Below are 14,808 nucleotides of genomic sequence, written 5' to 3' on the forward strand. Positions count from 1 at the left end.
TTCTCTCTTTCTCTCTCTCTCTTTCTCTCTCTCTCTTTTTCTCTCTCTCTTTCTCTTTCTCTCTCTCTCTCTTTCTCTTTCTCTCTCTCTCTCTCTCTCTCTTTCTTTCTCTCTCTCTCTCTCTCTCTCTTTCTCTCTCTTTCTCTCTCTCTCTCTCTCTCTCTCTTTCTCTCTCTCTCTCTCTCTCTCTCTCTCTCTCTCTTTCTCTCTCTCTTTCTCTTTCTCTCTCTCTCTCTCTCTTTCTCTCTCTCTCTCTCTCTTTCTCTTCTCTCTTTCTCTCTCTCTTTCTCTTTCTCTTTCTCTCTCTCTCTTTCTCTTTCTCTTTCTCATCTCTCTCTTTCTCTTTCTTTTCTCTTTCTCTCTCTCTCTTTCTCTTTCTCTTTCTCTTCTCAGAACTCCATTCAGTGCCTGGAAGCGGGACATTCTCCAGAAAAGATCTGGTTCACAGGTTAGTGAACATGCAGATCATCTTTCCTCCTAACCCTCTCGTAATATCCTGCTAGTGGTGGTTAGCCGCAGACAGGAGTGAGGTCAGGTCGTTCACAAGGCGATAGTTAGGCTGTTGGGTTGAGATAGATTAATAGGATCCTTGAGGTTCCAGGGGTTTTTCTTTGGTCCTTCATCAAAACTGTTCTTTCAAATGTGGAGTTCTCATGTGTACAAGGTGTTGCGTCAGGCCCAGCAGTTCCTAATCAGGAAATCTCTAGACATTCAGTCAGATAATGCCAGAGCTGTTGCATATCTGTAGCCTCAAGGGGAAACACGCGGCTAGAGGGCAGTGTTGGTGACGACCATGATATGGCCTGAGTGGGGTGTCATGTTCCTTACTATTGACCATTTTATCCCAATGTTTATAAGTGGTAGGTCGATGGTCTCAGTAGGCAGACTGTTAACCAGGGGGAATGGTCTCTCTATGGAGACGTCTTTTGCCTGGTGAGGCCTTGGGGCACACTGGGATTAGTCCCCAGGGCGTCCATATTAATTTTTTAGGTCACCTTTTACTGCTCAAGATCAAGAGACCCTCAGGCGAAATTTTCCGATGCCAGGATGTTTCCCTGCAACTTCGGACTGGTGTACGGCTAGTGGCAAAACCTCTTTCGCCTACCAATGCGGCCAGATTTTATAGTTGGGGTCGTCTTCTGCCACTCGTTTAAATCATCTAGCTTGACCCTGTGATGTTGGATACCCAAATCTAAGGGCCAGAAGTTCATCGCAGTGGGCTGGTTGGTACCTTGAATACTGCCCATGGGGCATCTTCCTCTGACGTTCTCTTTGGTCTGAACATCTGGTACAGCGTTTGGTGTGAATCCCAGGGTTTTCACTTGTCCCTGTGCGGGCTCTCTAAGTTGTTTGTTTCGCAAGCTGCCTCTGATATGGGACTCCGTTTTGGCGCTAATTCACAGGATCACGGGATGTTTAGTCTTCTCTTCAGGGGGTTTCTTAACGGTCAGGCCCCTTTTGCTTGGTTAGCTAAAGCCATTGGATCTAGATCTCATGATCAAAGAGCTTGCTGTGGCCACTTTTCTCCTGTTTCTGGGAAATTATGTTAATCTCACAGTACGGGTGTCCACTTGTATATCGCCTGTGTTCGGAGGGGTTGGTATTGGGAGTGTGAATTGATCTCCCACATTATACTTTTCCAGGAGGACAGAGGAGTATGTCGCTCCGGGCATTATGACTTCAGAGGATAGTGTCTACATCCCACTTGAAGCAGGGCACTTGTGGCCAAGCATTTTTCTTATTCGTTCTCCTTTTCATGTGACATTCTTCCACGGCTGGAGGCAGTTCATGTCCTTGGCTGCACGGTCCTCTGTCCGTGAGACCAATATCCTCTACCTTTCTGACTCTCATTAGCAGGACTGGCTAGTTTACAAACGGTCCCTTACATGCTATATCACTTCCACCACTCTGTTAGATTCTGTTTTTGCCCCCCATCCTGTTCAGGTGACTTTTAGAGCTCACTCTCCAAGGCGGTTGGCGTTCCTTTGACGGCATGTCAGGGTGTTTCAGTTGTGCAGGGTGGCAACGTCCACATCTTTTGCAGAGTTTCTTGGTTGCATGGCTTTGTATCCGCAGCTGTGCTGCGTGACAAAGCTCACATCTACTGCAGAATTTCGGGGTTACATGGTTTTCCATCAACTGATGCGAGCTTTGGTCGCAAGATATTGCGTGCAGCTGTTCCAGAGCATTCCCTCCCTTTTGAGGCAGCTTTGGTATGTCCCCAATGTCTCGCAGTGTCCCCCAATGGTAGGAAAGAGAAAAGAAGATTTTTACTCACCATAAAGTCGATTTCTCTTACTCCATTGGGGGGACATTGCACACACTCCCTTGTTCTGAAAGTAGTGCCGTCTTTTGGTGCTATTTTCTGTAATGGTTTTCTCCTCTTACCTGGCTTGGTTATACAAAACTGAGGTCTGAGCTGGATAGGAGGGGCATAGTGGGAAAACAAACAAGTTTAAGTGTCTAGACTCTTAGTCCCACCTACTATACCCCAATGTCTCGCAGTGTCCCCAATGGAGTAAGAGAAATCGATTTTACGGTGATTAGAAATCTTCTTTTTATTCACATCACCGATAAAAACAGCACACTTTCATCAGGGTGACACTAGGCAGCCCTAACTCTGGCTAGATACAGTCCTTCTGGCTAGCTGGCATCAGTCACACTGCACAATGGAACAACACAGGTTTAAATATAATAAACCTCTCCCTTTGGTCTAATTACCTCATTAGACCCTTTCCTTCACCTGTATATGTTCAACCTAGGAGTTGTGGGGAGGTATATTTTCTAAACTGCAGGTTTAAAAAAGTGGAGATGTTGCCTATAGCAACCAATCAGATTCTAGTTATTTATTTAGTACATACTACAAAATAACAGCTAGAATCTGGTTGTTAAAGGCAACAAATACACTTTTTCAAACCCGCCATTCAATACATTAAACTGCAGTAAATATACCCTTTAGTCTGTAAGAACTTAACCCTGTCTGCAGTCTGTGCCAGCAGACTTCCCCGGACCTCACTGGGGGAGGCATGGCAAATAGCGCTATTTGTCACACTATATATCAAATATTTTTCTAGCAGCAGAACAATTTAAGCATTGTGTTTTTTCTTGGGGGGGGGGGGGGGGTGCAACAGTAACATACTTCTAATTGTAAGTAATTATGATTTTATGAGACAGTTCTATGACAGGTGATTTCTGATAACTGTATTATCTAAAGTCAGGGTGCATGACTTTAGATGGAAAATGACACAATATTGGATAATTATATCAGCAGATTGCAACAGTGTAGCTGCCGCTGCCTTATTGGATTGTTCAATGTTCTAATTAATTTCATGTGGAAATTTACATGGATAATGATGCTATGATTGTTGTGATGATATTGATAGCTTTCTGTTTCTTTCACAGCATCTAATGGGAAGTATCTCTGCCCTAAAATATTCTTCAACCACCGTTGTTTCTCAGGCCCTTATCTGAACAAAGGCAGGATAGCAGAATTACCAAAATCTGTGGGTCCAGGCAGCTGTGTATTGGTTCTGAAAGAGGTAAATTCTGTCTTTCAAGTTACACAGCTAGATAATTTTATAATCCACTGGTTTAATTAATTGTAATTAAGGAACAGGTATACTAAATTCACGGTACCCCTGTAGGGTAGCAATAACTGAAACAGCTTTGTCAAGATCTGTTGCAAGATGCATAAGGGCTATTAAAGCAACCAGAAGTGTGAATAACTTCACATAATCAGCACTCAGCCAGCTATCTGAATTGGTGATTGAAATTACAAATACACTTTGCAGTTACTAAGACATGATTTACCAGGCGCTGGACTTCAGCTACAAGTATAAATAGGCATGAATGTAAACACGGATTCAAAGAAGATGTTTCATATATATTTCAGTTACAGTATTATATGAAGGTGGTTTTTTTTTTGTTGTTGGCATTCTGTGTTCATCTTTATTACAGGTCCTATCTTTAGTCATTAACGCTGCTTACAAACCCAGTCGGGTTTTACGTGAACTTGAATTACAGGATGAACCATTATGGCCACAACATGCAGAGACTCTGAAAGCCAAGTAAGCAATTTTTCTTACATATAATAATGCGTGAAATGCTAGACATCCTCTAAATTTCTCTAGATTTCAGTGGGCTCATGATGTTAAGTTCTATCTGCATAATATTTCCATTGTGTGTACTAATATATGTCATACTTGCCAACTCCCGGAAACTTGCTTCCGGGAGTTGGGGGCGTGACTGGAGGGCGGGAGGGGGCCGTACTGTACGTCGCGGGGGGCGGGGCCAAAATGACGTGATTCACCGAGAATCGTGTCAAATGACGCGATTCTCGGTGAAATCTTGGATCAGGGAGAAATGCCAGCTCCCCCGGGAGCCTGGGAGACTGACCCGAATTTCGGGAGTCTCCTGGACTTTCCGGGAGAGTTGGCATGTATGATATATGTGGATCAGTGTTAAAGGTCATGTTCACCTTTTAGTAAATGTATGCTCCTAAATACAATTATCTCCATTAGTTGGTGTAACAGCTACTTGTCTATCAATGGCTTCCCCTATTTGTCAGAGTGTAATCATGACACTCAACCAAGCATCAGAGACTGTTACAAGTACCTTATATTTTTTAATGGATTGTAGCCGGGTCACCCACAAACCACACATGTTGCTGGAAATGTATGATCAGTGCTTTGATTGAAACCTCAGATTTTCTTTGTCAATATGTATAATAATGTAAAAAACAAACACCTTTATGAAATACCAGATTGTCCAGTGGGGATCAGGGAGCAACTGACTGTTTTATGCTGCTTCAGTTCTCATTTTTGGGCAGCACGGTGGCATAGTGGTTAGCACATCTGCCTTGCAGCACTGGGGTCATGAGTTCAATTCCCGACCATGGCCTTATCTGTGAGGAGTTTGTATGTTCTCCCCGTGTTTGCGTGGGTTTCCTCCGGGTGCTCCGGTTTCCTCCCACACTCCAGTAAAAAAAAAAAAACATACTGGTAGGTTAATTGGCTGCTAACAAATTGACCCTAGTCTGTGTGTGTGTGTTAGGGATTTTAGACTGTAAGCTCCAATGGGGCAGGGACTGATGTGAATGAGTTCTCTGTACAGCGCTGCGGAATTAGTGGCGCTATATAAATAAATGGTGATGATGATGATGATGATTTATAGGGAACAGTGAGCTGGTGTGCCAGAGGGGTCTCCCTTATCCATGATGGTCTAGTGAAATAGTCATAGAGTAAAGCACAAAGAGGTGCTTCACCCACCACCCAGAAGCAAGTGGTTCCATGTGCTGATGAATTGTCTCTGTGGTGGCAGAAATCATTTACACAACAACTGGGGGACACCACAGTGGTTCATACTTGAGACTTAATCGGGTATGTCTGGTGGCCAAGTAGCACCTGAAAGAGTGTTCAGTAATGGCAAGTTACTGACTGGAAGAGGAACTTTTATGACAAATCTACAAAACCCTCCCTTTGACAGGATGGCAAAGTAAGCCCATCCTGTCACAGATTTAACTGGTGACGGCAGTGGGATAGTCTCATTGGCAGTACAAAAAAACAGTGCAAAGTTACCCAGGAGAGGAGTAACTGCAGTACAGGAGGATGCACAGCATGTCCTATTTCTGCAACATGAACAAGAAGCCACTAAAGTGACAGGAAATGGGCATTAATATCTACTCTTCAGCATTCATCAAGAAGATTATGGTGGCATTAAGGAGATGGGCAGAAAGTAACCTGGCAGTGAGAGTGACCTAAATGACATTCAAGCAGCAACCTCGGAGGAACTTGTAAGGACCCCCCAAAATCCAGCTCTCTCACGCTGAACTCTCTCTGAGTAGGAACAGGAAGCACCCACCTAATAATGGCCCAACTATTGCTTGAGTTCTTCAGAGAAAATGTATCTGCAGAAGCACAGATGTTTGTTCTTCAGACATGGAGGGACGAGTGAATGACTCCTGCAGCAATCAAAAACAGGTGACTGCTGCAGCACCCACTCTGGGATCCCTGAACTTGACTAAATTTGAGGGCAGTGTTTGGAACATTGACAGATATGTGCAGGTACGCGCAGACTCCATGATTTGTCCAAGAAAGAACAGGTGAAATATCTTACTCACACTGCAAGACATGTAAGCCTATTTTGGAGTGGCCTACAAGAAATGTAGTCATAGGCTTTCCTAAAATGTCATTTTCCACCAAAATTTTCAGGACTTGGTCAAGGACAACATTATCCCCCATGAGAAGTTCTCCAATAGGCTAACTCAGTTCCTGGTGAGATGGGTGGATGGATCAGTCACCCATGATCAGCCTGAGTAGCAAGTAATGGACTTGTTAAAACAAGAACAGTTTCACCATTGTAGCGCATCAGAAGTGAAGACATGGGTCCTAGATGGGGAGCTCCTAATATGGAAAGATGCTGCCTAAAAAGCAGGGAGTGTTATGGCTACAAGTTGATCTGTCACCTGAGAATGTCCCATAGCCCAAGCACCCCAGACTTGTGCCCTTAAGGCTGAGTCTGGAAGCTGGTGGAGTTGAACCATCAGAGACTGTCCCCACTCTAGTCAGCCAAATGCAGTGTGATGTATAAGTAACTCAGTGGAGAGAGTCGCTTGTATGACACAAGGGCTTCCATAAAATGTGGGGTCATCTGCAGCACGAATGATAGACACTGGGGCCTCAATCACTGGGTTGACCCTGCTGCTCTATTATTGGTTTTCACTCCCAAAGTTCTAGTGACATATGGAGTCCATAATAAAGTGCCCATTGCAAGGATAGATCTTGACTGAAGAAACAGCAAGATGGTCAAGGACATGGCTGCCATGGTTAGTCTCCCAACAGAGGTAGTTTTGGGCAACAATCCTGGCCAAAGATTGGTGATGGAGGTGCCTGATGAGTAGGAGCATCCTGTGAGCATAAAACTGCTGAACCAGGAGACGGCATATGCTGCAATTTAAAAGGACGGTTTAACTATTATGTGAGCTTTGAAAAAACATCCGCCTAATTGCATGGCTGACTGATCACAATCTTTTAAAGTGGCTGCAGCAGACCTGTTTTGCCGTATGATTGTTACAGAGCGCCTGTGTATTGTGTGTTGCAGTGTGCAAATGTTTATTTACAAAAAACTCATTTATCACTTGCCATGGTGATCAAGGGGGAGCATCTGGTGAGGTAATGCCGCCACTCTTGTTCCTACAAATACTATGGGTGCCTCACTGGCCCTGACAGTGGCTGGGTAAGAGAGGGAAAAAAACAAAAACACACACCCAGTGTTAAAAATGAGAACATAGTAAAGGTTGATTCTCAAGTGGTTCAACATAGACCTCTGTGTTTAAACTGCATACAAAGTGCAAAATGCCCCATGTAATGTGTGTGTATAACCAGAGCCATAACTAGATATTTTTTGGGCTAGAGAAAATACTGATGGCATCACATTTATAGATAACTGGGGCAAATAGTGGGTGGTAGTTGTGCCACCTTGGGTGACTGCACTGCCCTTGTTATGGCCCTGTGTATAACATCTACTAATGTAAAGCAGATGTTGTGTGTAATAGTTATTAAGAGCAATCTTTGAGCAAATAAACAATTCCTAAAGCTCTCTTCCTGCTAGACACCTATATCTGCTGTATTCCTGTGACCTTCAGCTAAGAACTAACACTCATCCAGACCCAGCAGTCCTGTGTTGAACCCAGCAAACACTCTGCCCAATTATATTGTTTAAAGTTTCATAGTTGATGATTTTTTCATTTTGCAATATTTAAATTCATTTTTTTGGCATTCCTTGAGAAAATGTGACTGTGGTCTTGCCCACCTAATGGTTTATTGTATAATCCAGTAATAAAGATTGAGGTGTGTTATGTTTGCACAGTACTCCACTATTTATAAAATGACAAGATATCTGAAGTAACTCTAATTTAGTGTCACCTGAAATTCTACTTTTATGTGCTACATTTAACTTACTGAAGAATACCCTAGAAATGCCTTACAGAATGAGTTAAATAAGGTATTGAATTTCAGTAATACAGATCAATAAACCAAATCACTAGCATGAGTGGTTATTAAGAAGTAAGTTTAATTTACCTGCTTTACATGTCGTGACTATGTGATTGGGTTTATTTTCAGGTATAAAGGAAAAACATATCGTGCTACGGTGGAGTTGGTGAGAACATCAGACCAGGTGTCAGAATTTTGTCGGAAAACCTGCATCAGGCTCGAATGTTGCCCAAATTTGTTTGGACCACTTATGATTCTTGACCAGTGCTCTGAAAACTGCTCTGTGCTAACAAAGACCAAATACAGTAAGTATTAGTAATATATTTTCATGCCATTCTACAAGAAACATAGACCTAAATACATATGTACCTTTGTTTGGAAAACACCAACAATATCACAGAAAATAGTGGAAACCAAAGTTTGCAACACCTTTTGAGTCCTATTTGGTCTCCCAGATAGGCATTGACCAGGAATTAAACGGCTTAACCTTCAAGCCACTCCGTAAACTGGAGTGGCTTGAATAATACTAAAACTAGTATTAATCTGAAATGCGAGGGAAGTACACTCAAAGTATATGTTGGTCTTAATTACATTTAAAGACTGAAATGAAAATAAAGTGCCTAATGCCCCAACCACCCCAAGAGTCAAGTATGTGTTAAATTGAGCTGTACAGGGTTTCAAAGTCTGACATTCTTCTTGTTATACACCTTTTTCTCCAAATTTACCAATGGTATGGAAAATACCATAGTGAACAAGTGTTTATTATTTTATTGGTACGGAGCGGTCAATGTTCCTGTTTGCACATACTTGCTGCAGTCAATAAAAGTAGGTGTCATTATTATGATTTAAATGTTTTCAACAATCTGCTGGGCAATTTATTTTTGTCTATTTGTGGTTTTAATATGCTCATACATGTATGGCCAATTGGACAGACCCAGCTAAATGACCATTGATAAATCAGATCAGTTATCACAATGCATTTTACATGCCACAACACACTAGGAAAAATGGATGTTTACCTGCCATCAGTTGATGCAACTGGACAATACGGCACAAAACACTCCCCATTGTTCACCAGGGAGTACGGCAAGGAGTTTTGGTTTTCGGCATGGAATACTCAGGTCGCGGCCCTCTAAGCAGTCATTAGCGAGGTAGATTGAGTCTAGCTCGGTCAGAACCAGAATAGTCAATTGAAGTTCCGAGGAGTAATCAGAAGGGTAGTCTGGTAGCAGAGGTTGAACTGGAAGCTCCAAACAGAACCGATACGTGTAGCAGAAGATTAGTCAGGAACAGCCAGAGTCAGAACTAGGAGATCCAAACAGTACCAATACATAAGACAAGAGTTTAGTCAGGAAACAGGATATCCAACAGAACTAGGAGCGCCAAGGGACTTTGAGCATGGGGGACCACACCAGAACACTAAGGGAATAATCCAATACTCTGACACTGGATCAGTGCCAGAGTCTGCCTCATAGACTGCCCAATCGAAGTATCTGTGGTCTGTGATGTCAAACTGACCCCCGATACAAGAACCAAAGAAGCGTCCAGTTGCCTTAGTGGCCGGATGAATCTGAAGAACCGCTAGCTAGATAAGGACCAGTTTCCGCAGCAAAGGAGGAGAGCGGGTATGGCACCTGACATTAAACTTATCCTTATTGACTTGTTGTCAAACCCAATCTGATATATCTGCTCATACATAGGTTGAGGTGTCTTGTTAATTTCATAACTATTCTAAACATTTTGCCGCCATGACTCTTAAGTGTCCCCTTTACATTTTGTACTAAATCTGCAGTTATTAATGAAATATTATTTTTGCCAGTTCACTTCCGTCCCACCATCACCATGTGTCTGATTTCTCTAGGGAACTCCACCCCAATCATCAGCAAGTTGATCACGATGACTGCTAATCTATATGCATTTAGAGTATATCTTAATGCGGCCATATATTTTAAGTTGCAAACACAGATAGGTTAGGTCGTAAGGTTCTAGCGTACTCTAAATAAGGCCCCTAATAAGAGAGTGAACAGGCCATGTACTGACAGGAACATGTTCACTAAACTCTGGAGAATCATCCAGTGACATTATCAAGCTGCCTGCATTTACTACATTGGCTCTGTATCCTCACCAGAGATCACGGTCTAAGGAACACATCACACCAACAGCTATTTGTATAATGGCTAAGACATTTATGACACAGTCTGTGGGAAGGTTTTTCATCAATAATGGTATTTGTTTTTATACCCGTCCATTGCATTTAGGCTTCTAATCAGGTTGTACGTTGGATACACTACGATATACATTATGCAAGGTTTTATTCTGTGTGCTAGTGGAAGACAAAATATTACATTATTACAATTGGAGTTTATAAAATTAACAAGAAATATATGTATATATAGTATTCTTTTTTAATGCAGAAATAGGCTGGCTTGTGTTGATAAAATAGACAAAAATGTAAATTTAGTACAGCAGATTGGAAGCCCTCATTTGCGCAAGTGCAAAAGTTGATCTTTCTTTGTTTTTACATTTAACTAAGACCAGGGAAAGATCTTCATTGATTGTGAGGGTGATGTTTAAAATAACAACCACCAATGGTGTTCTTGCACTGTCTTGAGTTTGTATTGTTTTATAACAAAACAAAAAGTTACATGCTGACCAAACGGTGTGTTATACAACTTGTATTTATTTACCTCTATTCTACAGCCCATTATTATGGAAAGAGACGAGGGCGCAACCTTAACAATCCAACCGGCATATTGCGCAGCATAGAGGCTGCACTGAAGAAACCAGCTAAGAAGAGGAAGCGGAGGAAACATTTCTTTGTTCACAAGAAGAAGCGGTCGTCCAACTCTGTGGATAACACGCCCGTAGGAAGTCCCCAGGTATTTTTTGTGTTTTGCAAAAAGCAGATTCTGCTCCATTGCAATGAACATGTAATCTAAAAAGTAGAAAATGCATATAATACACCTGTTTACTGAAATTCGAATGTAAAAAAACTGTGAAATATATTTTAGTTTTGGTAAATTTATGCTAGAATATGGCAGAGATAACGATATATTTTACAACTGCCGGCCTTCCTATACAGTCCCTGGTCCCAACTAATCACTGAATTGTTTTATATACATTCCTCCTATTCCATTACACAGTCCTATGATGTTGTTTGACTTGATGTTTATGATCCTCTTTGATATTTACTAATCGTACATTTCACACTAGTGGGTGCCTTATCTCATATCTTCTGTTGATATAATTGTATAATTTAATCACTGGTGCCAGGGAACAGACAACTGTATTGCGAGCAGGCGCATTCCTGCCATGAGGGGAGATTAGTACCTTATCTCTGGCTGCATTCTGTAGAGTTCGACAGTGGGGATTGGTCAGTTTGTGTCCATGGGAAAAGATGGCTGCCCTCCTGCTTAATCTCCTTACTATCTGTCGCAGCCAGCAGGCTTCATGAATGGCCAAATCACTACTCGCCACCTCCTGCCTGCGCTGTATGTTGATCCCACCGGTGAGGGTGGGAATAAAAGTACTGGGTAAGGTTTCCTTCCCCAGTACTAGTATGTCGGTCCTCACTGACTCCCTCATAGTACAAGGATGTAAAGGGAGTAAATTTATAATCAAGTCATTCATTCACTGACCAGCTTCTGCATGCTTCCTGGATCTCATTGAGCCCGCTGGCTGTAAGGGGTAGCGGGGAAAAGTGTGAACGGCCTGTTAGGGGTTGGGTTTCATGAATGTGACAAGCTATGTGAATTTTTTTTGTTTAAAGAAATATCTATCGTATCCTTCCTGGACGGAGGGGAGGGGGTAGTATTTAGAGGAGGGGGTCTTCAGGAAGGCGCCAGTGCCTGAAAGTGATTGTTCTGGGATACCCTTTTCAACACCTGGAGGCAGAGGCGGAACTAGCGAGCTGTGTGACCCGGTGGAGGGAACCAGGGCCCATATCTCACTAGTTCCCCGTGCAGCGGACCCCATTATCTCCATGGGCCCTGGTGCACTGCACCTGCTGCATCAATGGTAGTTCTCCATTAAAATATTGATCATGTACCCATTTTTCTGCAGGGAAGTGGTGATGAGGAGGAGGAGGAAGAAGAGGACGACTCTCCCAGTGAGGAGAGTGTCCAAGGACTCCAAGAGGGATCAGAAATTTCGGGGAAAGGATCCTCATCGGCCTCACCTACTCGCAGTGAACAATCGCTGACTTACGATAAGAAAAGGAAACCATGCTTCCTTGATGGGGACAGACTTCTTACAGCGAAGGTATTACAGATAGTAACCACAATGACACGTTTCTGGCATTTCTCTGGTGGGGATCAAGTGCCAGATACATTAAAAAATTGAGTATTTGAAAAAGTTTTACATTTTGATGAAAAGTAAAAACCAAACTATCATTACAGAGAGTAATCCATATTGTCACTAGTGCTTTGCAATGAACAGTAGAATCTAATGATCATCAGAGTTGGAAGCAGGCATTTATAAAAAGTAAAAAACTTTATCTAAGCACCACATATGGGATCCTAACAAGTTAGTATTTTAGTTCCCTCCAAGCAGTTATATGTTGCGCATAATGGTTCTAACACCTTCACTGATAAATTGCAGGATATCCGTATTGAATTGAAGGATCCACTGACACTGAATGGAAGCCCACTGGACTGGAGCATCACTGATGTAGCAGATTACATCAAATCCACAGACTGTGCACATCTGGCACGGCTCTTTCAAGAACAGGTGAGGCTCAATCTAATAAATCATGGAATAGGTTGACAAATCTTCTGTAATGAAATTAAATTTTGCTTTTTCATCGTTTTCTTTTAAGAACTTTGTACCATGAATAGCTGATACTGCATGGACAACATAGTCCTGTAGTTCCTAATTGAGAGCTATTAGTGCATATGCTAGATCACTGTAAATATTTCCATGAACCAGACTTAAATACGCATTTCTGCAAAATTGACTACTCATGTCATCCAAAAGTTCAACCAGAACAATCAGATGGACATGATTATTTTTGCATGATGACACTTATTTCAAAATAATGGCCGCCTTATTTTGATGTATAAAACATGGTAATTTCCTGGATATCCGTTTGCGTTTACATGTACATTTTGCTGTTCACCTGAAATAGACCATGCTGAGAGCTGTAGTTTAAAAGACACTTACATTTTTTGATAAAGCCCTTTTTAAAAAATTGTATCCCCCTCACTGTAAAGGTATAATGGGAGTCCATCTCCTAGGACCCACTTTTCCTGCACAGGAGAAGAAATTGGGCTGCTGCACAGGTGAAAGGCAGCGGAGCATACTGTCAGGCTCACAGTCTCCACGTCACTTCAAGGGCGTAAGGAGATTTTAATAGTACTAGCACAGCGCTGAGACTTTCAATCTCAACTCCTCCCCAAATGTAAGCAGTGGAATGATCTGGTGTGGACAGGCCTGACCTAACACTCAACTTTGCACTTTGGGTTGTCCTCTTGCCGCAGAAAAAGAGCATCCATGGGTAGGAACTACCATTATACAGATACAGGTAGGGGATGCATTTTGAAAAGGCATTTTCTAAAATGGAATGCTTCAATTATAGCCAGGCATAGGCTTTCTGACCCATGATATTATGACCTATGATATTAGTCCACAGATAGTAGATAGTGCTGTCAAGTAAAAAAAAAATAAACTCTACATAGATAATTAATGTCTCAATAGATCAATGCTGCATTTCTTAATGTGCTTTGTGAGCAATAAGAATCATTTCAAAAACAATTGTTACATTTATTTTTCTCTTTCCTCCACCAGGAAATAGACGGGAAGGCACTGCTGTTGCTCAATCTGCCTGCTGTTCAGGATTGTATGGATCTCAAGCCTGCCATGGCTATTAAATTGTGCTACCACATTGAAAGAGTAAAGCTGGCTTTTTACCAAAGTTTTTCTAGCTAAGTTCTCCTGGATAGTGGAAGTAGAGTTGTCTGGCCTGGCAGGACCTATGGGCTCCTTGCAAGCCTTAAGTGATTTGCACTTTTTATAGAATTGTCGTTTTGTTTACATGTCCTCATGGGAATTTCCGTCCAGGCCTTGCGAATGGGGAGGAAATCTATATGAAGATATTTCTTTGCTACCTAATTACATGTTTATATATAGGTGTGGTTACAACACCTTCCACTAACTTACATTTAAGTTACTTATGTGATATAGTATAATGAAAGCAGGGCGCACAACTCCATGGTTGTAATAAGCAAAAAACAAGGTACTAGGTAACCAATCCATTTTTTTTTTTGTTATCTAATCAAAACGGATGCAAATCAAACTAATAAGTTTAATTTACTGAATGCTTATCTAAATGGACATTTATTGTGAAAATGGTATAAAATTTAAACTTGTTTTAAATTACTTTTTTTTTTTTTTGAACAAAGTCTCCTCTGCTTTGTTTATTTTTTACTATTGCTGCTATCCTTCCAGCTGGCTATATATATATATATATATATATATATATATATATATATATATATATATATATTTATTCAAAAGTCGCAGTACACCCATTTATTTCAAAAACTCTACAGGAAATTGGGAAACCTGAATACTCCAGTAAGGTATGGGTGACGTGGTCTATCTTTTACGGTATGTACCAAACATGGGCGCCATTTTGAAATCTGCCAATCGGCCCAATTCCTGTAGAGTCTTTGAAATAAAAGGGTGTACTGCGACTTTTGAATAAAAAAATAAAATATATATATATATATATATATATATATATATATATATATATATATATATATATATATATATATATATATATATATATATATATATATATATATATATATATATT

General features: G+C 41.3%; 1 protein-coding gene across 1 annotated transcript in view; it reads left to right on the forward strand.

Moving 5' to 3' along the window:
• Window positions 1–14,319, forward strand: part of LOC142099962 (scm-like with four MBT domains protein 1) — a 53,803-nt gene extending 39,484 nt beyond the window's left edge. The window contains exons 11-18 of the mRNA XM_075183973.1: window positions 394–448; window positions 3,403–3,539; window positions 3,958–4,067; window positions 8,121–8,296; window positions 10,692–10,870; window positions 12,054–12,251; window positions 12,591–12,719; window positions 13,776–14,319. Of these exons, the coding sequence (XP_075040074.1) occupies window positions 394–448; window positions 3,403–3,539; window positions 3,958–4,067; window positions 8,121–8,296; window positions 10,692–10,870; window positions 12,054–12,251; window positions 12,591–12,719; window positions 13,776–13,916 (1,125 nt within the window). The 3' untranslated portion in view covers window positions 13,917–14,319. The remainder of the gene's footprint in view (window positions 1–393; window positions 449–3,402; window positions 3,540–3,957; window positions 4,068–8,120; window positions 8,297–10,691; window positions 10,871–12,053; window positions 12,252–12,590; window positions 12,720–13,775) is intronic.
• The last annotated feature ends 489 nt before the right edge of the window (window positions 14,320–14,808 follow it).

The sequence above is a fragment of the Mixophyes fleayi genome, chromosome 8 (assembly GCF_038048845.1).
Source record: "Mixophyes fleayi isolate aMixFle1 chromosome 8, aMixFle1.hap1, whole genome shotgun sequence".
Lineage (NCBI taxonomy): Eukaryota > Metazoa > Chordata > Amphibia > Anura > Limnodynastidae > Mixophyes > Mixophyes fleayi.